Source organism: Oncorhynchus mykiss, chromosome 11 (genome assembly GCF_013265735.2).
Source record: "Oncorhynchus mykiss isolate Arlee chromosome 11, USDA_OmykA_1.1, whole genome shotgun sequence".
Classification (NCBI taxonomy): Eukaryota; Metazoa; Chordata; class Actinopteri; order Salmoniformes; family Salmonidae; genus Oncorhynchus; species Oncorhynchus mykiss.
Genome location: NC_048575.1, coordinates 60,915,915 through 60,938,077, shown reverse-complemented (window position 1 = coordinate 60,938,077; position 22,163 = coordinate 60,915,915). Strand labels below are relative to the sequence as shown.

At 44.8% G+C, this 22,163-nt stretch overlaps 1 protein-coding gene across 2 annotated transcripts; it reads right to left on the bottom strand.

Moving 5' to 3' along the window:
• Positions 1-997: 997 nt before the first annotated feature.
• Positions 998-12,524, bottom strand: tera (Transitional endoplasmic reticulum ATPase). 2 transcript variants are annotated; one of them, XM_021619879.2, is made up of 17 exons: positions 12,327-12,524; positions 10,940-11,051; positions 10,563-10,735; positions 10,316-10,458; positions 8,325-8,455; positions 7,946-8,077; positions 7,659-7,761; positions 7,412-7,545; positions 7,047-7,182; positions 6,831-6,943; positions 5,506-5,670; positions 3,628-3,750; positions 3,130-3,342; positions 2,651-2,959; positions 2,297-2,452; positions 2,054-2,208; positions 998-1,421 (listed from the first exon to the last, which is right to left on the bottom strand). In XM_021619879.2, the coding sequence occupies exons 1-17, from the start codon at positions 12,341-12,343 to the stop codon at positions 1,316-1,318; spliced, it is 2,421 nt and encodes an 806-aa protein (XP_021475554.1). In that variant the 5' UTR covers positions 12,344-12,524; the 3' UTR covers positions 998-1,315.
• Between the last annotated feature and the right edge of the window lie 9,639 nt (positions 12,525-22,163).

Here is a 22,163-nt window from a genome sequence, read left to right as displayed (position 1 = left end):
AGACCACTTGAAAGCTCAGCCTGTTTTTGTGGGATGGAGTTTTGGCCTTCCATGGTGACATCACCATGCAGTAAATTAGTTGTTAGTAGGAACTCTGAAACAACCGACTTGCTAACTGGTTGTAGTTATTATACACGTCGTGTTCAACCAATTAGCAAGTCGGACATTTTCAAGTTTCGACTAGCGCGTGAACACGGCAATAATGGACCAATAAGAAGGTTCCAAACCTCTGCCAATAACAGTTCATTTTCAGTTCTCTCCCCACTCAAACCCCTCCCAGATAGTCCTCACAAAATTTGACCTTTAAATGTCTGTTTTTATATGCAACCTGGGATGGGTTTGGTCTAGTAAGTGTGACAGTGTGGTCAGATACAGGATTGTAGACATTGAGATAATGGCAACCATTTTGAATACAAATATTCATGACAGGTCTCACATTCATGACAGCTCATGCATGCAACTCCTTTCCATTGTAATTTACAGGTATTTAATGCTATACAATACCATTGAAGGCCTGGATGATTAGGTGGCCATAGTGGTATGGTGACCAGGTTGGGAAGTACACTAGGGTTTAGACTTCTACTCAACTCGAGTGCCATGGGACATTTAGCGACCACTAGAAAACAGAGGTAGTTCAGTGAACAAGCTTGTTAGGACTAGCCCTGTAGACCTGAGGGCTCACGTTAGCTCCCAGAGCAAATACATAGGCCTTTTAGCTAAGTGGGCTAACACGGTCCTAAAGCATGCAGATGGCCTGGGTTCGATACCTGGTCCCACCTCTGACATCTCATCTAAAATAATGAGAAACTGGTTTGACAACTTTGTTATGGTGAACCTAGTGTGGAACTGTACAATAACATCAAACTAGTCATTTTGTGAGATTTTATTTTCAAACTTGTCATCATACATTACATGCTACTATTCATAAAAAAGTAATTACCAATATTTTTCTTTCTTTCTTATAGCTGGTAACATAGGGTTGTGATAATAAACTCAGAGGCCACTCAAACCCCCCCCCCCCACTATCAACCTTTAACGTTTCACCTCTATCCACTGCCCCGCTTTCCCGTAGCAGGCAGTAAAAGAAACGCCTGAGTGGGGTCTGTAGAAACCAGAAGCTTCCAGTTTGAGGACAGATCAAACCAGGTAGCTACATGCTTTCGCCACCAGAGAGGAATCAAACAACAACAACAAAAAAAAACATGAAAGAAAGATGAGTCCTAAAAAATGGTCAATCAGGTTTGAATGTTTGTACAGGTGTGATCACATAAGAGCTGGCCACTATGTGGCACCATCCGTCAGTCTGTCTGTCCATCTATCCATACAGGTCATCATCGTTATCCTCGTTAAACACTGGCCCCCCGCCTGTTCCCCCGGTACCCTGGCTTGGACCACTGCCCCCTGCAGCACTGGATGGGAACCTGTGAGACAAAGACAATAGTCACCATTATAAACCAGGTAGTTAGGGTCCTGGATGCTGATTGGCTGAAACAGCATTAAAGCCGTATGGAAATATGGCCAATATACCACAGCTAAGGGCTGTATCCAGGAACTCCGCTTCGTACCTAAGAACAGCCCTTAGCTGTGGCATATTTTAGCAATAAGGCCAGAGGGTGTGGTAGATGGCTAAGGGCTGGTCTGACATAACATGTCAGCCAATCAGCACTCAGGGCTTGAACCACCCAGTTTATAATTAAGCAATAAAGGCACGAGGGGGTGTGGTATATGGCCAACATACCACGGCTAAGGGCTGTTCTTATGCACAACGCATCTCAGAGTACCTGGACACAACCCTTAGCCGTGGTATATTGGCCATATACCACAAACCCCCGAGGTGCCTTATATTGCTATTATAAACTGGTTACCAACGTAATTAGAGCAATAAAAACAAATGTTTTGTTGTACCCGTGGTATACGGTCTGATATTTTGGCAATATACCACACCTCCTCTGGCCTTATTGCTTAAATATACCACAACCCCTCGGGCATTATTGCTTAATTATAGCACATTAAACACTGTCACACACACCCCTGAGGTCACACACAAACGTACCTGAAGCTGCCAAAGCCTCGGCTCTGCTGCAGTGTCTGGGCAAACATCTCGTATTTGCGGATGTCATTGTCGCTGACGGAGCGGCGGGCGAATCGCATGGCCTCCTCAAAGTGGTCCTTCCTGATCTCTGGCACAGGGTCGTCTTCCTCCACCTCCTGGAGATGAGAATAGAGAGGTAAATTGAAAAAGAAAAGTAGGCGGAGAGAAAGAGAGATGGCGTGAACGAGGTGTGTGTGAAATGACCATAGCAGAAGGGTTGGTCTGCCTCTCCCTCTCTCGGCGAATCTCGTTCTCGATGCACTCTCTGATGGCCAGCTTACAGGCCCGCTGGCAGATTTCTGTAAGGTCAGCACCCGAGAACCCATTGGTCATCTTAGCCAGGAAGTCCAAATCAACATCCTATAGGATAGAGGGAGGAGACAGGGTGTAACCAATCAACGTCAGGGTAATGACAGATCTATAGCATCTGAAACATCTTACATATTGGTGCGAGTCACTAAATCTTGTTACATAATACAACTACCACCGGGCTCTTGATACATTAGCATGATGACAGGTGTAGAAAGAAGTAGTGTTTATGAGCGGTGTGTGTTTTACCTTGCTAATGGGGCTCTTTCGGAGGTTAGCCTTGAGAATGTTGATCCTGCTCTTCTCGTCAGGCAGAGGGATGTAAATAAGCTGGTCCAGACGGCCGGGTCGAAGGATGGCAGGGTCAATGATGTCAGGGCGATTGGTGGCGCCGATGATGAAGACGTTCTTTTTGCTGGACATGCCGTCCATCTCAGTCAGGATCTGGTTGATGACACGGTCGGCCGCTCCGCCACCGTCTCCCACATTACCCCCACGGGCTTTCGCTATGGAGTCCAGCTCGTCAAAGAACAACACACACGGGGCTGCCTGGCGAGCCTGTACACACAGAAAAACACAGTAGATTACACCATATACTATTGAAAATGGTGTAGTGGTGTACCACAGAGTTCAATGCCAAGACCACTGTTTTTCTCCATGTTGATTTATGACCTACCATAGCGCACAAATAGAAATGTTAACTTTGGTGAGTCACTTCTATGTCATACCTTGTCAAAGATCTCCCTGACATTAGCCTCAGACTCTCCGAACCACATGGTGAGAAGCTCAGGTCCTTTGATGGAGATGAAGTTGGCCTGGCACTCGTTGGCAATGGCCTTGGCCAGCAGGGTCTTACCGCAACCCGGGGGCCCGTAGAACAACACTCCCTTAGACGGGGTCATACCGAACTTCAGGAACTTATCAGGGTGCTCCACTGGGTACTATCGGGGAAAGAAAGATAGAGATAAGGTACGACAATGTGTGTAAGGTTCAACTTTGTGCACCGGTTTGATTGCAGGCCTGCATAGGACGAAGGCAGAGCAGCTAGCGAGGTACTGCTCTGTGTCAGCGGTCACGGGCAGCCTTGCTGTATGGAGAAGGTTCTTTTTTCCATCCACAAGTGTCCATATATCCATGACTTATGAAATGTTTGAATCCTTCGACTAATGTGATTTGTGGATTCAAATAAATAATTTTAAATGTGTTTGTGTGCGTGCACGTCGTACCTGCACCAGTTCCTGCAACTCCCTCTTGACATCTTCCAGTCCTCCAATGTCCCCCCAGGTGATGTTAGGAACCTCTACCACCGTCTCCCTCAGAGCTGATGGGTTACTCTGGCTCAGAGCCCACTGAAATGCAAACACACGTTTAATATCATATACAGTTGAAGTCGCAAGTTTACATACACTTAGGTTGGAGTCATTAAACTCATTTTTCAACCACTCCACAAATGCCTTGTTAACAAACTAGTTTTGGTTAGGACCCCCCCCGACTTAGTTAACAAACTAAGTCGGTTAGGACATCTACTTTGTGCATGACAAGTAATTTTTCCAACAATTGTTTACAGACAGATTATTTCACATATAATTCACTGTATCACAATTCCAGTGGGTCAGAAGTTTACATACACTAAGTTGACTGTGCCTTTAAAAAGCTTGGAAAATTCCATCTTGGCTTTAGAAGCTTCTGATAGGCTAATTGACATCATTTGAGTCAATTGGAGGTGTACTTGTGGATGTATTTCAAGGCCTACCTTCAAACTCACTGCCTCTTTGCTTGGCATCAAGGGAAAATCAAAATAAATCAGCCAAGACCTACTTGGGGGCAATTTCCAAATGCCTGAAGGTACCACGTTCATCTGTATAAACAATAGTACGCAAGTATAAACACCATGGGACCACGCAGCTGTCATACTGCTCAGGAAGGAGACGCGTTCTGTCTCCTAGAGATGAACGTACTTTGGTGCGGAAAATGCAAATCAATCCCAGAACAACAGCAAAGGACCTTGTGAAGATGCTGGAGGAAACAGGTACAAAAGTATCTATATCCACACAGTAAAACGAGTCCTATATCGACATAACCTGAAAGGCCGCTCAGCAAGGAAGAAGCCACTGCTCCAAAACCGCCATAAAAAAGCCAGACTACGGTTTGCAACTGCACATGGGGACAAAGATCGTACTTTTTGGAGAAATGTCCTCTGGTCTGATGAAACAAAAATAGAACTGTTTGGCCATAATGACCATCGTTATGTTTGGAGGAAAAAGGGGGAAGCTTGCAAGCCGAAGAACACCATCCCAACCGTGAAGCACAGGGGTGGCAGCATCATGTTGTGGGGGTGCTTTGCTGCAGGAAGGACTGGTGCACTTCAAAAAAATAGATGGCTTCATGAGGGAGGAAAATGATGTGGATATATTGAAGCAACATCTCAAGACATCAGTCAGGATGTTAAAGCTTGGTCGCAAATGGGTCTTCCAAATGGACAATGACCCCAAGCATACTTCCAAAGTTGTGGCAAAATGGCTAAAGGACAACAAAGTCAAGGTATTGGAATGGACATCACAAAGCCCTGACCTCAATCCTACAGAAAGTTTGTGGGCAGAACTGAAAAAGTGTGAGCGAGCAAGGAGGCCTACAAACCTGACTCAGTTACAGTACACCAGCTCTGTCAGGAGGAATGGGTCAAAATTCACCCAACTTATTGTGGGAAGCTTGTGGAAGGCTACCCGAAACGTTTGACCCAAGTTAAACAATTTAAAGGCAATGCTACCAAATACTAATTGAGTGTATGTAAACTTCTGACCCACTGGGAATGTGATGAAAGAAATAAAATCTGAAATAAATCACTCTACTATTATTCTGACATTTCACATTCATAAAATGAAGTGGTGATCCTAACTGACCTAAGACAGGGAATTTTTACTAGAATTAAATGTCAGGAATTGTGAAAAACTGAGTTGAAATGTATTTGGCTAAGGTGTATGTAAACTTCTGACTTCAACTGTATACATAACCAGGAGTAGTATAGTTATTATGTACTGGGTTGTGGTAGACTGTGTAGTCTACCCTAGGTAGAGACAGTCAACACTTGGTAGTGTGTTTCCTACCCTGAAGTCGTCCATGGTAACGGCCAGGGAGTTCATGACCTCCGCATCGATGGTCTCGTCCTCCAAGTCGATTAGGTCCATCTTCTTCCTGATGGCCTGGAGAGCAGCCTCAGAGCACAGGGCAGCCAGGTCAGCACCCACGTGGCCGTGGGTCTCATTAGCCACCTACACAGAGATACAGGGGGAGTTAACACACAGGCCAGCCTCGGAACACAATGCTACCAGTTCAATAGGTGTGGGAAATGTATGTCAGCCACCTAAGAAGACACACCCAGGATGTGTTCCAAATGGCACCCTATTCCTTTGTCCATTGGACAAGTAGGACAGATTTTTTATTTTGTGCAAAAGCTCAAGTCACTTGTCCACAAATAAAATAGTCCAACATTTTTACATCACTGTATGAAGCAAAGAACCACTTTTTAAAATAAAAAGCATTACTATTTTTTTACCATAGATAATCTGACAAATTTAGGCTATTCAGGAAGATCCCTCAAGATTGACGTTGAAATTTGACAATTATTTCCCGATGTCCTCCTTCAAAATCGGCCACAAGGGACAACAGTGAGCACTATTACCGTCAATTAGACTTGGGTTTTACTAGGGTGTTGTGGATTGGGTTGGTGGATGGGAGTAATCTATTAATATTGTTCCAATGTTGGCCTCCCTTATCTAATTCTGATCACAATATCAAACAATTATTCTGATGTGTGATTTTTTATGTTTTTACTTGTCCAGTCGGACAACTTAAATCTATATTCTTCTTATCTGACAATTATTTTCCTTGTCCCAGCGCAGAACTTTCTTATTATTTTGGTATTTTACCCCCTTTTTCGTGATATCCAACTGCGATCCAATTTGGGTCTCTTGCTGCACACTCCCTAACGGGCTGAGGAGAGACGAAGGTTGAGTCATATGTCCTCCAAAACATGACCCACCAAACCACGCTTCTTAACACCTGCCCGCTTAAACCAGAAGCCAGCTGCACCAATGTATCGGAGTAAACACTGTTCAACTGACGACCCGCCAAACAGCTTGCAAGCGCCCGGCCCACCACGAGGAGTCGCTACAGCGTGATGAGCCAAGTAAAGCCCCCACCGGCCCAACCTTCCCCTTAACGACACTGGGCCAATTGTGCGGCACCCTATGAAACTCTGGTCATGGCCGGTTGTAACACAACCTGGGATCGAACCCGGGTCTGTCGTGATGCAACAAGCACTACGATGCAGTACCTTAGAACGCTGCGGGAGGCCTCAGTGCAGCACTTTTGACCAGGGCGGTAGGGAATAGGATGCCATTTGGGACGCAGACCAAGAGTCAGCACACACCTGCTCAAGGTCAACATCGTCATTCAGTTTCATGTTCTTGGTGTGGATCTGCAGGATTTCCAGTCTGCCTGTAGCATCAGGGATTCCAATGTCCACCTCCCTGTCAAAACGCCCTGTAGGCACAAGCACGTTGGAGCATTAAAGCTACCAATATAACTGCACAATAAAAACATAAAAACACCCTGTAACCAACTAGTAAAAAGTATGTATACGTACCAAATCTCCTAAGTGCAGCGTCTATGCTGTTGGGTCTGTTGGTGGCTGCCATGACAATGACATGAGCCCTCTGCTTCAGCCCGTCCATCAGGGTCAGCAGCTGAGACACGATACGCCTCTCCACTTCTCCATGGGTCTACAAACACACACGCATGTCAACAACAGCAGGATATACCTCTCCATCTAATCATGGGTCTACAGAAAATGTCAGATCAGTTCATAGCTGCTGCACTTTGTTTTTATTGAAGTGATATAATGTCATAGTTGGGTGACCCTTTAGAAGGATTTTTCCGTTTTCTTTGTATTCTCCTGGTCTGCACGTCAACCGATGGACACCATTAATACCCATTCTCTCTCCCCCACACCTTCTCTCTCTTTGGAGCGATAGCGTCCAGCTCATCAATGAAGATGATGGCAGGAGAGTTCTTCTCAGCCTCCTCGAAGGCCTTCCTCAAGTTGCTCTCACTCTCTCCAGCCAGCTTACTCATGATCTCAGGACCTACGGACAGGAACACAGACAGAAGGGCCATACAGAGCAACATCAAAACTGCAAGAGTACAATGACTTATCATGAACACTGAACCTCTGCCAGGGAAAGGTTTAGAATCTCACCGTTGATGAGGAAGAAGAAGGCTCCAGTCTCATTAGCGACAGCTCTGGCAATCAGGGTCTTTCCTGTACCGGGGGGTCCGTACAGCAGGATACCACGGGGGGGCTGGAGGGGAGTACAGGTGCATGTCAGTCATTAGAACAATTCCAATAGTGAAAAATGCGTACTTCTTAAGCCAATTGAAATGGTTGACTTTCAAGTCTAGAAAACATGTTTTTAAACTCTTTACTGTTCAAGAAAGTGCGTAGACTAACACAAGGCCTTGAAGATAGTGAACGGTGTGTGTTACCTTGACTCCTATAGCCTTGAATAATGCAGGGTGTCTGAGTGGCAGCTCCACCATCTCCTTGATCTGAGCCAGCTGCTTCCTCACTCCTCCGATATCATCATAGCCCACCTCATTCAGGGACTCCTCCTCATCCTACACACACAGAAAACACACACAGAAATAAATCTGAGGCTTGAGAGTTTGTTTGCTTACTAGGGCTAGGTATTTGCAGGGACTTCAGGATACATAGGTCCCGATTCATTACATATTCCTACCCGAGCCTCTTGCTGTGGACTTGGAGAAAAGCAACGCTAATTGGCTAAAAGTACAATGCCTAGATTTACATAGGCTAAATTAAGAGTGCTCTGCCCACAAGCAATTGGTTGAGGTTGTGACCCACCTCTCTCCTGATAGGCTCTCCCTCGCAGTGGATGACGGTATCGGGGGCAACGATGCAATAGGGGTTGGGGTCAGTCTCCACCACCTTGAACTCCACCGCACGCATACCCCCCCGAACCAGGAAGATATCACCTACACACAATGACATATTAAAGAATAAAATATAGAACAAACAATTGTTCACTGGTGATGTTTTGAAACAAAACGATTGGTAACAGGTGTGTGTTAGGGATGGGCACAGTTAATCGACTATCCAGACATCCGAACAGACATTCGTATTTGAACACATTTTGGGATAACTTTTTAGGCCTATTTTAACTATGAAAAAGCTGTTTAAAAGAAATTGTCCATGTTACACACAAGGATATACAATGACATGTGAAATGCTTAATTTAATAAAACAACAAACTTTAGAATGTAGTGTTTATTGAGCTACTGCTGCTTCAGATGGCCCATGGCTTTGACAGTTCATTGTTAACAGAACTGTACTGTAAATGCATCTCGGACCTGCCTGGTGTGTTCCTTGTTCTTCTTGATGATCTCTGCGCTTTTAACGGACCTCTGAGACTATCACAGTGCAGGTGCATTTATACGGAGAATTGATTACACACAGGTGGATTGTATTTGTCATCATTAGTCATTTAGGTCAACATTGGATCATTCAGAGATCCTCACTGAACTTCTGGAGAGAGTTTGCTGCACTGAAAGTAAAGGGGCGGAATAATTTTGCACGCCCAATTTTTCAGTTTTTGATTTGTTAAAAAAGTTTGAAATATCCAATAAATGTCGTTTCACTTCATGATTGTGTCCCACTTGTTGTTGATTCTTCACAAAAAAATACAGTTTTATATCTTTATGTTTGAAGCCTGAAATGTGGCAAAAGGTCGCAAAGTTCAAGGGGGCCGAATACTTTCGCAAGGCACTGTGTATATATATATATATATAAAATCTGTTCTATTATGGCGAACTACCGGAATAGCACCCTGAAAACAACTGTACACTGTCTGCTGCGGCATCATTCTGATTAGAGGTCGACCGATTATGATTTTAACGCCGATATCGATTACTGGAGGACCGAAAAAAGCTGATACCGAATAAATCGGCCGACATATATTTTGTAATATATATTACAAGTTGTAATATTTTGTAGAATTTGTAATAAATGACAATTACAACAATACTGAAATGAACAATGAACACTTATTTTAACTTAATACATAAATCAAATCTATTTAGTCTCAAATAAATAATGAAACATGCACAATTTGGTTTAAATAATGCCAAAACACAGTGTTGGAGAAGAAAGTAAAAGTGCAATATGTGCCATGTAAAAAAGCTAACGTTTAAGTTCCTTGCTCATGTAACGGATGTGAAATGGCTAGCTAGTTAGCGGTGTTTGCGCTAAATAGCGTTTCAATCGGTGACGTCACTTGCTCTGAGACCTTGAAGTAGTAGTTCCCCTTGCTATGCAAGGGCCGCCGCTTTTGTGGAGCGATGGGTAACGATTCTTCGAGGGTGACTGTTGTTGATGTGTACAGAGGGTCCCTGGTTCGCGCCCGGGTATGGGCGAGGGGACGGTCTAAAGTTATACTGTTACACTCAGAACATGAGAACATATGCAAGCTGGTGGTTCAATATTCCCAGTAAAGAAGTTTAGGTTGTAGTTATTATAGGAATTATGATGCGTCGACTATCTCTCTATGCCGTTTGTATTTAATATACCTTTGACTATTGGGTGTTCTAATAGGCACTTTAGTATTGCCAGCCTAATCTCAGGAGTTGATAGGCTTGAAGTCATAAACAGCACTGTGAAGCAAGCATTGCTAAAAACTTGAAATCGGCCCTAATTAAAATCGGTCGACCTCTAAATCCGATTGGTCAAAAGAGTAGAGATTATTATATATAATTTTGACTATACGAATATCCGGAAAAATATATTTTATGTGAATAGTGAAATAATTTCAAATGCTCATCCCTAGTGTGTGTACTGACCCTTGCGGATGGGCCTGTAGGCCTCTAGGAAGTAGGGTTTGAGGTAGACCTCAAATAGATTGCCAGTGATTCCCTCCACTGTATCATCAATAGGCAGAACGTGGATCCTCTTCCCATACTTCACATCAGGACACGGCTGGATACTGCAACAGGAAGAATAGAGAAACATCACTCATCTAAATTTGCTTTGGGCATTTGTACAAAAACAAACTTGTTTGTTCCCGTGTGTGTGCATCTGTATGTGTACCTGATGACATCCCCCAGACGGACGCGGAGGTTGTTGCGGACCACACGGTTCATGCGGATCTTCTCATCAGAGCAGGTGTCGTCAGACAAAACAATACATACTGACTCCCTGCGCTTCTTCCCCTTCATCAGCACTGTGTCTCCACGAAACAGCTGCAGCTCATCCATCTTTGCCTAAAAACAGAGTATGAACACCATGAGTTTCACAAGATGTTCTAAATACTTTTAGTACAGCAGGATCAGATCGTTTACAGATCTTTGCCACAGCAGCAGCTGAGAATCAAAATAACACATAGTTGCTTATAGCCAGAATAATAAACATTCTGGGACTGTAAACAGAGGATGAGGTTACAAATCCACCCAATCACCTGTGCCTACCTGAGAGAGAGAGACCACACTGTTGTCTTCATTGATGGATTCATCAACAATCAATCTGTTAGGTCTGGTCTTCTGCTTCAGAATCGCAGTGGAAAGATCATCATTTTTGGATCTGGGTGAAACAAACAAAAGCGATAAGACTGTCTGATATTTCACAGTTACTACATACACATGAGCTCCCAAGTGGCGCAGCGGTCTAAGGCTCTGCACCAGGGTGTCATATAGACACCCTAGTTCGAATCCAGGCTGTATCACAACCGTCCGTGACTGGGAGTCCCACAGGGCAGTGCACAATTGGCCCAGTGTCGTCTTGGTTTGTTCTTAACTGACTTGCCTAATGGTTAAAAATAAATCCTTGTCCTATTGGGAATATTGATTAACAACGTCATTAGCTAACTAGTGACGCTGGCTATAAATGCCGTCTTTGCAAAGCTAGCAAGTTAACATCGCGCAATCACTTGACTTGGCCAATATTGTACACTTTGTTTCATGATTAGCTAAATCCGAAATACTGTTCATTCATCGCCAGCTAATGTTTGCTAACTAGCTACTAGTAGCCAAGCTGCAGGTGACACAGCAAAAGGACACACCTTTTGAGATCCCAAGTAGTCAAGTTACGGCTATTTATTAGCTACACCAGCTAAAACCGAGGTGTAGCTAGTTTGGTAACGTTATTGCATATGCTAGATTGCTAATATGCCATATTCCTAAATGACCTAAACCGTCATTACACTTTGAATGATACGTTTATTAGCTAGCTACCTAAACGGGTAACGTTAGGCTAACATGTTAACGTTAGTTTAGCTAAGCCAGTAAGTAAGTGACATGGCCGGCATTTTCATCCAGCTTTGACAGTTAGCTAGCTACCCAACCACTTACGTTAGTTAACATCAGGTAGCTAGCGAGTTGGCTAACTAACTAACTAACACATTTACATGGTAATGTATTTAAAAAATGTGTCCTGCCTCTAATTCATCATCATGGGTCCTTGGATGAGTTTGTCAAGCCAGAGAGTCACAGGCTAGCTAGTTAGAAACATATGTTAACATTGGTTAGCAAACAGTGCCGGTAGGCCCAGCTAGCTACGTTTTGTCAGGTTAAGTTGCCTAACGTTAGCTAGCTAGATACAAACGCCTGTCAGTCATGTACGGTACTTTTGGACATTCCATTGACTGGTCCCAATTACAGTGTACAACGTTACGGGCTAACGTTAGCTAATACTTGGTTACCTAACTAGCTAGCTAAATTCACTCGTAGTAAGAGTCTTCCTTAAACCGTAATGTTAGTATGGCATGACATCCAATTTGCTAACTAGCTAGCTGAGGTAAAATACCAGAAGAGTCTAGTAGCTAAGCTAGCTAATTCGCTTGTATCTATTTATACTTACTCTCCTCCCGAGGCCATGGTGTTACTCCTCCTGAAATAGCTAATGTGTATAAATAAAAAGTTGCTACTGTAGCTATTTGTTAAGCTTTGTCCGCAAAGTAACTTCACAATGTTCTCTTGAGCTCTTCTTCTTTACATTTGTATTGGCGGATCGCATCCGTGTGGTGCACACACCACCACCTACAGTAGTGGAGTGTGAGGCCATTCAAGGCCTCTTCTTCGTCGATGCGGTTGGCATCCAATAAATGTTGCATTACCACCACCAACTAGACTGGGTTATAACACCCTTATGCTTTACTTGAAAAAAGGAAAATAAATTATCATTTAACCTATCCCTACACTCATTAAAAAAACACCACCCTACTCCACTATTTAAACCTATCTAGCTAGTCTTACCTCATGCCAACAGCCTGAAAGGACGGGACGCCACCAATCAACACTCTCTTTTGACCTCAAATCTCGTACACCCAAATACTTCTCTGCAGCTGCAACCATAACTTCAGTACAGTTGATAACCATTACTATGAATGCTAAAAAGCCAATCTTACTGAAGCATATATCACTCCTTGGCCTATTCCTCTAGTAGATCTGTATCAGTACACTCACATGAATCCTCTAAGGATCCCTCCCCTTGACAGATCTTCCTCAACTTTCTTCACTGCCTCAGCATATGACAACCTCTCCTCTACTCTAACCCTGGTAACCTCAACCTGCCTCTCTCGTGCCGCATTCAAGGCCTCCCTATTCATGTCTTCCTCTTATCTGGTTCTGTGTATGAGTTCATTACACATCGTAGAAAAATTGCCCTACCAACTAAACCTACACCCATTAAAAAACATCCCCACTATTCCACTACTTGGCCCTATCTGATCCTACACCAAGCCGGCAGCCTGGTAATGCGGGACACTATTGCTCAACACGCCTTGTAACTCCTCTGCAGAACAGTTGATAACCATGGCTATGAACGCTAAGAAGCCAACCTTACTGAAGTACAGTTATTTCTATCACTCTCTATTGGCTTCGGCCTACTGACAGGGATCCTCTTAGGCTCCCAGGCCCTGGACCCATCTACCTTTACTACTCTCTTCACTTCCTCAGCGTACGACACCGTATGTACTACTCTGATCTTGGCAAACTCAACCTGCCTTTCTCTCAACGGACACCTCTGGTCTCCAGCACCATGTTTTTTTTCTCACCTTTATTCAACCAGTTGGCCAGTTGAGAACAAGTTCTCATTTACAATTGCGACCTGGTCAAGATAAAGCAAAGCAGTGCGACAAAAATAACAACACAGAGTTACACATGGGATAAACAAACGTACAGTCAATAACACAATAGAAAAGGTCTATGTACAGTGTGTGCAAATGTAGTAAGATTAGGGAGGTAAGGCATTAAATAGGCCATAGAGGTGAAATAATTAATTTAGCATTAACACTGGAGTGATGTGCACATGATAGATGTCCATATGATGATGTGCAAGTAGAGATACTGGGGTGCAAAATAGCAAAAAAACAAAAAAACAATATGGGGATGAGGTAGTTGGGTGTGCTATTTACAGATGGGCTGTGTACAGGTACAGTGATCGGTAAGATGCTCTGACAGCTGATGCTTAAAGTTAGGGAGGTAGATATAAGTCTCCAGCTTCAGTGATTTTTGCAATTCGTTCCAGTCATTGGCAGCAGAGAACAGGAAGGAAAGGCGGCCAAATGAGGTGTTGGCTTTGGGGATGACCAGTGAAATATACCTGCTGGAGAGCGTGCTACTGGTGGGTGTTGCTATGGTGACCAGTGAGCTGAGATAAGGCGGAGCTTTACCGAGCAAAGACTTATAGATGACCTGGAGCCAGTGGGTTTGGCGACGAACATGTAGAGAGGGCAAGCCAACGAGAGCATACAGGTCGCAGTGGTGGGTAGTATATGGGGCTTTGGTGACAAAACGGATGGCACTGTGACAGACTACATCCAATTTGCTGAGTAGAGTGTTGGAGGCTATTTTGTAAATGACATCGCCAAAGTCAAGGATCGGTAGGAAAGTAAATTTTACGAGGTATGTTTGGCAGCATGAGTGAAGAAGGCTTTGTTGCGAAATAGGAGGCTGATTCTAGATTTAATTTTGGATTGGAGATGCTTAATGTGAGTCTGGAAAGAGAGTTTACAGTCTAACCAGACACCTAGGTATTTGTAGTTGTCCACATATTCTAGGACAGAACCGTCCAGAGTAGTGATGCTAGTTGGGCGGGTGCGGGTGTAACAGTATAGACTTTACGTCCGTCCCCTCGCCCCAACCTGGGCGCAAACCAGGGACGCTCTGCACACAGACAACAGTCACCCTCGAAGCATCGTTACCCATCGCTCCACAAAAGCTGCGGCTCTTGCAGAGCAAGGGGAACCACTACTTCCAAGGTCTCAGAGCAAGTGACGTCACCGATTGAAACGCCACTAGCGCTAACTAGCTAGCCATTTCACATCAGCTACACGGGCAGCAATCGGTTGAAGAGCATACATTTAATTTGCTTAGCAGTTAAAAGCAGTTGGAGGCCAGATGTCCAAAGAAGGGCCAGATGTTTACAGAAAGGTGTCTTCTGCGTAGAGGAGGATCAGAGATCACCAGCAGCAAGAGCGACATCATTGATATATACAGAGAAAAGAGTCGTCCCGAGAATTGAACCCTGTGGCACCCCCATAGAAACTGACAGAGGTCCGGACAACATGCCCTCCGATTTGACACACTGAACTCTCTCTGAGAAGTAGTTGGTGAACCAGGCGAGGCAGTCATTTGAGAAACCGAGGCTATTGAGTCTGCCGATAAGAATGAGATGATTGACAGAGTCGAAAGCCTTGGCCAGGTCGATGAAGACAGCTGCACAGTACTGTCTTTAATCGATGGCGGTTATGATATCGTTTAGGACCTTGAGCATGGCTGAGGTGCACCCATGACCAGGTCGGAAATCAGATTGCATAGCGGAGAAGGTACAGTAGGATTCAAAATGGTTTGTGATCTGTTTGTTAAATTGGCTTTAAAATATTTTAGAAAGGCAGGGCAGGATGGATATAGGTCTATAACAGTTTGGGTCTAGAGCTCTTAACCACTAGGCTACAATGTTCAGACTGTTCACAATATTGGGCTGTAGAGAAAAAAACGATTCTCTGTGTCGAGGTAAAAGTGGGGTTGGGATTACTCAGTGGGGCCTGTAGAATCTATATATGGTGTTATTTCATGGGGGAATGTGGTCTAAATACCTAGCAGCACTTTCTACTCCACCCACTTCATTGGTCCCAATGCAATATGTTGTATATGCCTATAAATGACATATTGGCTTTATAGAGAAAAAAATATTCAACGTCGGCTGTCTGGGAACTTGCCTTCCGTGGAGTACACACTTTTGAGCCAGACTGTGTAGTATGCTGAGGTGGGAGGGGACTGAAAGCAGGCTGGACAAGGATTGGCCAGGGAGCAGAGAGGTGGGGCAGACGAGAGGAGGTGGGGCCACAGCAGGCTGAGTGGCAGGTGGCATGTACAGAGCCTGGTACAGAGACAAGATCCCTCACACCTCAGTCAACTGCAGCATCAGACAGATGCCTTTATTCTGTGTGTGTGTGTGTGTCTGTGTGTTACTCACTGAGTGTATCAGGTGTAGAGCCTGGATCTCTGCTTGTGTGTTTCCCTGCTGTCTGTTAACCAGGAGGCTCTGGTGCAGTGCACACACACACACACCATGTCTGTCTCCAAAGCCTTCCTATAGCACAGCACTGACGGGATGACCCTACACATAAACACACGCACACACACCATTGGTCATCGTCCTCTCTCTCACCATGCATCTGAGAGGCTTGTGAGGTGTGTGTGTACCTTGCCACTGAGGCAGAGGCGTATGAGGTTGTGTATCTGGGCCAGCAGGTCTCTTGGGGCCAAGGGGGAGGGGTCTCTCTGAAGAACAGTCAGGGCCTCTGAACACCGCCCCTCAGACAGCAGCTCAGTACCTGGACAGGTAAGGGTTAACCTCTTTACCCTGGACAGGTTAAACTAACCAGCATGGAGAGCTCTAAATGGTCAGCCCTTGAGCGATGAAAGTGCAGATGTGAAGGAGGCCCTTCAGCTCCCTGGGGTGCACTACCACCGCTGGCCTGACTGCACTCATCTCCACATCCCCCTCTCCTGCCCTCTTCCGTACATCCCTCTCTCCTGCCCCCAGTCCCTCAGAGAGAGAAAGCACCTCTTCCTGCAGACAGAAGGAACCAGAAAAACAACATGAACATTTGTGATGAGATGTCAGTGTGTAACTGTCAAAGAGCTATTGTTTCATGACCTCATTCCTGATTACTTTACCATGACCTAATACTATAATCCTGTCCAGTTACATGCGAGGGGTGTCAAACACACACACAGTCTAGTGCAGAGCAGCAGGGTAAACATGAAGCCCAGGGACTTTAGAACTGTACCCCAGAACACTAGGGGGTCGTGAGGAGGGCAATCACAACCTACAGCCCCTAGAGCTGCACAAAGGTTGGGGGGTGAGGTGAGAGAGATGGGGGAAGGAGAGAGACTATTGAAAAGACAGTGTTTTCCTTTCTTCCTCTCCCTCATATTATTTGCATTACATCACTACTACAGCATCAAACCTAGTCATATCACGGTTAAGGTGTCTGGGGTTTCCTACCTCTCCCCAGGCTAGCGTTTTCCAGACCTGGTCCTTGGGACCCCCTAAATCATTGTGTAGGCCTGGGTACCAAGATGGTGTGATTCCAGACCACAATTCGGGCGTCCCCAGCACGAATGAAGCAGCCATGGACCAATGGTGAGGATCAATGGGTGTAACTTGATATATTAAAGATGAGTAGTAAAATGTCCCTAATTGCAGTCTGCAATTACACCCTTCTAATTTGTACAGAAGTATGGAGTTTGGATACTGAGTGTCCATGAGATGGCGCCAGATGAACACAGTGAAGAGAAATTTAGGAGAGTACCAACATAATTCCTCAAATTAGGATGAGGATGAGTTTAGAATTCCAGTTTATGTCATTGTGTGTGTCATGTGTACAGTTATTGCCATCTTTCTCTCTCTGTCTGTCTCTCTCTCTCTCTCTCTCACACACACACACACACACACACACAGGGATGAAACACCTCCCTCTGCAACTGGATCCTGGACTTCATAACGGGACCACCTAGGTGGTGAGGGTAGGCAACAACACATCCACCACGCTGACCCTCAACACTGGAGCCCCTCAGGGATGCGTGCTTAGTTCCCTCCTGTATTCCCTGTTCACCTGCGATTGCGTGGCCTCACACGACTCCAGCATCATCATTTGCAGACAACACAATAGTGGTAGGCTTGATCAGCGATGACGATGATAGCCTACAGGGAGAAGGTCAGAGACCTGGCAGTGTGGTGCCAGGATAACAACCTCTCCCTCGCCTCCCGGGTGGCGCAGTGGTTAAGGGCGCTGTACTGCAGCGCCAGCTGTGCCATCAGAGTCCCTGGGTTCGCGCCCAGGCTCTGTCGTAACCGACCGGGAGGTCCGTGGGGCGACGCACAATTGGCCTAGCATCGTCCGGGTTAGGGAGGGATTGGTCGGTAGGGATCTCCTTGTCTCATCGCGCACCAGCGACTCCTGTGGCGGGCCGGGCGCAGTGCGCGCTAGCCAAGGTTGCCAGGTGCACGGTGTAGCCTCCGACACATTGGTGCGGCTGGCTTCCGGGTTGGATGCGCGCTGTGTTAAGAAGCAGTACGGCTGGTTGGGTTGTGTATCGGAGGACGCATGACATTCAGCCTTCGTCTCTCCCGAGCCCGTACGGGAGTTGTAGCAATGAGACAAGATAGTAGCTACTACAACAATTGGATACCACGAAATGGGGGAGAAAATTGGGGTAAAATAAAAAAAAAACACAAAAAAAACAAACAAAAAAAACCTCTCCCTCAACGTCAGCAAGACAAAGGAGCTGATCGTGAACTACAGGAAATGGAGGGCCGAGCACCCCCCATCCAAAGACACGGGGTTGTTGTGGAACCGCTGTGGAAGAAGTGGAAGAGCTTCAAGTTCCTCTGTGTCCACATCGCTAAGGAACTATCATGGTCCACACACATCAACACAGTCGTGAATAGGGCACGACAACGCTTCTTCCCCCTTAAGAGACTGACAAGATTTGGCATGGGCCCTCAGATCCTCAAGGAGTCCTACAGCTGCACCATTGAGAGCCTCTTGCCTGGCTACATCACCGCTTGGCATCCGACTGCAAGGCACTACAGAGGGTAATGCGTAGGGCCCAGTACATCACTGCCCTCCAGGAACTCTATACCAGGTGGTGTCAGAGGAAGGCCCTAAAAATGGTCAAAGACCCCAGCCACCCAAGTCATAGACTGTTTTCTCTGCTACAGGTATGGCAAGAAGTACTGATGCACCAAGTCTGGAACCGACAGGTCCCTGAAAAGCTTTTACCCCCAAACTATACGACTGCTAAATAGTTAGTTAAACAGTTAACCAATATTTACCTGGAATATCTGTGTTGAACCTTTTTGCTCTAATCTCTTTTGACTCATCACATCCTCTGCTGTTGCTGTTTGTTACCTATCCCATTGCTTAGTCACTGTATCCTTACCTACCTCAATTACCTTGAACTCCTGCACATCGACTCAGTACTGGTACCCCATGTACAGTATGTCACAAAAGTGAGTACACCCCTCACATTTTTGTTACATTTTGAGTATATCTTTCATGTGACAACACTGAAGAAAGGACACTTTGCTACAATGTAAAGTAGTGAGTGTACAGCTTGTATAACAGTGTAAATTTGCTTTCCCCTCAAAATAACTCAACACACAGCCATTCATGTCTAAACCGCTGGCAACAAAAGTGAGTGAAAGTGAAAATGTCCAAATTGGGCCCGAAGTGTCAATATTTTGTGTGGCCACCATCATTTCAGTTCACCAGAGCTTCACAGGTTGCCACTGGAGTCCTCTTCCACTCCTCCATGACGACGTCACAGAGCTGGTGGATGTTAGAGACCTTGCACTCCTCCACCTTCCGTTTGAGGATGCCCCACAGATGCTCAATAGGGTTTAGGTCTGGAGACATGCTTGGCGAGTCCATCACCTTTACCCTCAGCTTCTTGTGCATAATCTTTAGAAGAGGCTTCCTTCTGGGACGACAGCCATGCAGACCAATTTGATGCATTGTACCTCTGCAGCAATGCTGGCAGCACTCATACGTCTATTTCCCAAAGACAACCTCTGGATATGATGTTGAGCACGTGCACTCAACTTCTTTGGTCGACCATGGCGAGGCCTGTTCTGAGTGGAACCTGTCCAGTTAAACCGCTGTATGGTCTTGGCCACCGTGCTGCAGCTTAGTTTCAGGGTCTTGGCAATCTTCTTATAGCCCAGGCCATCTTTATGTAGAGCAACAATTATTTGTTTCAGATCCTCAGAGAGTTCTTTGCCATGAGGTGCCATGTTGAACTTCCAGTGACCAGTCAGTATGAGGGAGTGTGAGAGCGATGACACCAAATTTAACACACCTGCTCCCCATTCACACCTGAGATCTTGTAAAACTAACGAGTCACATGACACCGGGGAGGGAAAATGGCTAATTGGGCCCAATTTGGACATTTTCACTTAGGGGTGTACTCACTTTTGTTGCCAGCTGTATAGACATTAATGGCTGTGTGTTGAGTTATTTTGAGGGGACAGCACATTTACACTGTTATACAAGCTGTACACTCACTACTTTACATAGTAGCAAAGTGTAATTTCTTCAGTGTTGTCACATGAAAAGATATACTCAAATATTAACAAAAATGTGAGGGGTGTACTCACTTTTGTGATATACTGTATATAGCCAAGTTATTAATACTCATTGTGTATTTATTCCTTCTGTTATTATTTTTCTATGTTTTCATAGTTTTTTATTTAATTGTTGGTAAGTAAAGTTAAGACTTTCACGGTTAGTCTACACCTGTTGTTTACGAAGCATGTGACAAATAACATTTGATTTGACAGACAGACAGACAGACAGACAGACATATACATACATACATACATACATACAGGTACAATGTAATACAATCTAAAAGCTTAATTGTATAGAAACTGACTCATCTTCGTGAGGCCTGCCAGTAGAGCTCTGTCTTCCCAAGGTCACTCTCTTCTCTCACCTCTCTTTCTCCTCCTCCTTTTCTCTCTCATTTTCTTTCTCCATCATCTCTCTCCTCCCTCCATGTCCATTAGGTCTCTTTCTTCCTCTCCCTCTCATCTTTACCTTCCCCTCTTTTCATCTCCCTCCTCCTCCCCTCTTCTCTTTCTCTCCCTCTTACATCAACACCTTCCCCTCCCTTCCTCAAACATCAAACTGAGTGACATTTCAAGAACTGAGAATACAGGACTGGCTCCACCCCTCCATTCTGGCTCAGTGATCTCCACTTGCAGTGGCCTCATATATAATGGATGTAGTGAGTAACTGGGACTAGGAGCGTGTTGAGTGTTTATTTCTGGTCTGAATGAGATGCTCTGTCTGTCTGACTGATATGTAATTAGAGAGTTTATGCCTCTGAGGAGGAGAAGGCCATGACAACGTGTGTGTGTGTGTGTTTACTGTCATGTATTCAAAACACTGGAAGACAGAGAGAATGAAGAGCTGCACATGAAAATATTATTCAAGGGCAGATAGGTCAACAAATGTCTATAAAAGATTGTGACAGATCAATATATTGTACTGTATGTGTATATTTATGAAGATATAAATGTGTATATTATATTAACAACTATAAAAAGCAGAGAAAGACTACAAACCTGCTCATTGTGCATCTTAAACAGCTCCCTGTCTGATGGTTGTGCTGACTCACTGTGCTGTGGTCAGTAATGATACCTAGGCCAGTGAGGAGAACTCTGAAGTCAGGGATGACTGTGCTATGTATAAACTGCTGAGAGTATGCAATACAAACTGATGAACTAATAAAGGTTAAAACCAAAATATTTATGTGTGTTGTCATTATTATATTACTCTAATACAAATGCAAAGAGATACTGTATTACTCTGGTGTGAATGATACGGAGGGCTGCTGTGATGGTCTTGACGTTGTCTGATGTTCTCACTTTGAGAGAGAAAAACTAGCTCGCTAAAATAGATAATTTACTGGTACAGTACAGAACTAAACGATGTAAATGCTATAGCTTCTATCATGTTCCTGTGTGTGTGTGTGTGTGTGTGTGTGTGTGTGTGTGTGTGTGTGTGTGTGTGTGTGTGTGTGTGTGTGTGTGTTTGTGTGTATAGATCCTAAAGGAGTTTGATCAATAGGTGCTGTAGGGACAGAATCATCCTCCTCAGACACATTCCTCCAAATCAGCTGACACACACTTACAAGGACTGAACTAAAATAGCAAGTGTGCTTGTGTGTGCGTACTTAATGCTCAGTCATCTCCACTTCCTTTAACAGGGCTATTGACAGAGGTATTTCTGGTCTCAACTATTGCATGGGAGCTGGGCCATTCACTTTTATTCTTTTGGAGCTGGGCCATTCACTTTTATTTCTGAGGATCATGATGAAAACAGATTATGACATTAAACCTCAAACACTCTTACGATGTGTAAAGCTGTCAGTGGGCCAGGTGTGTGTGTGTGTGTGTGTGTGTGTGTGTGTGTGTGTGTGTGTGTGTGTTTGTGTGTGTGTGTGAGCGAAAGAGAGAGAGCGAGAGAGACCCCCTTCCAGCATTTGGGAACATCTCGTACAACAAAATCTATGGGCTAAAAAACCTAGCAAAAAAACATTAGCTGACATGGACTAGTTGATCTTGACATTTCTGACAAGTTATGAATAACTTTCTACGGTATGTAATGACTGACAT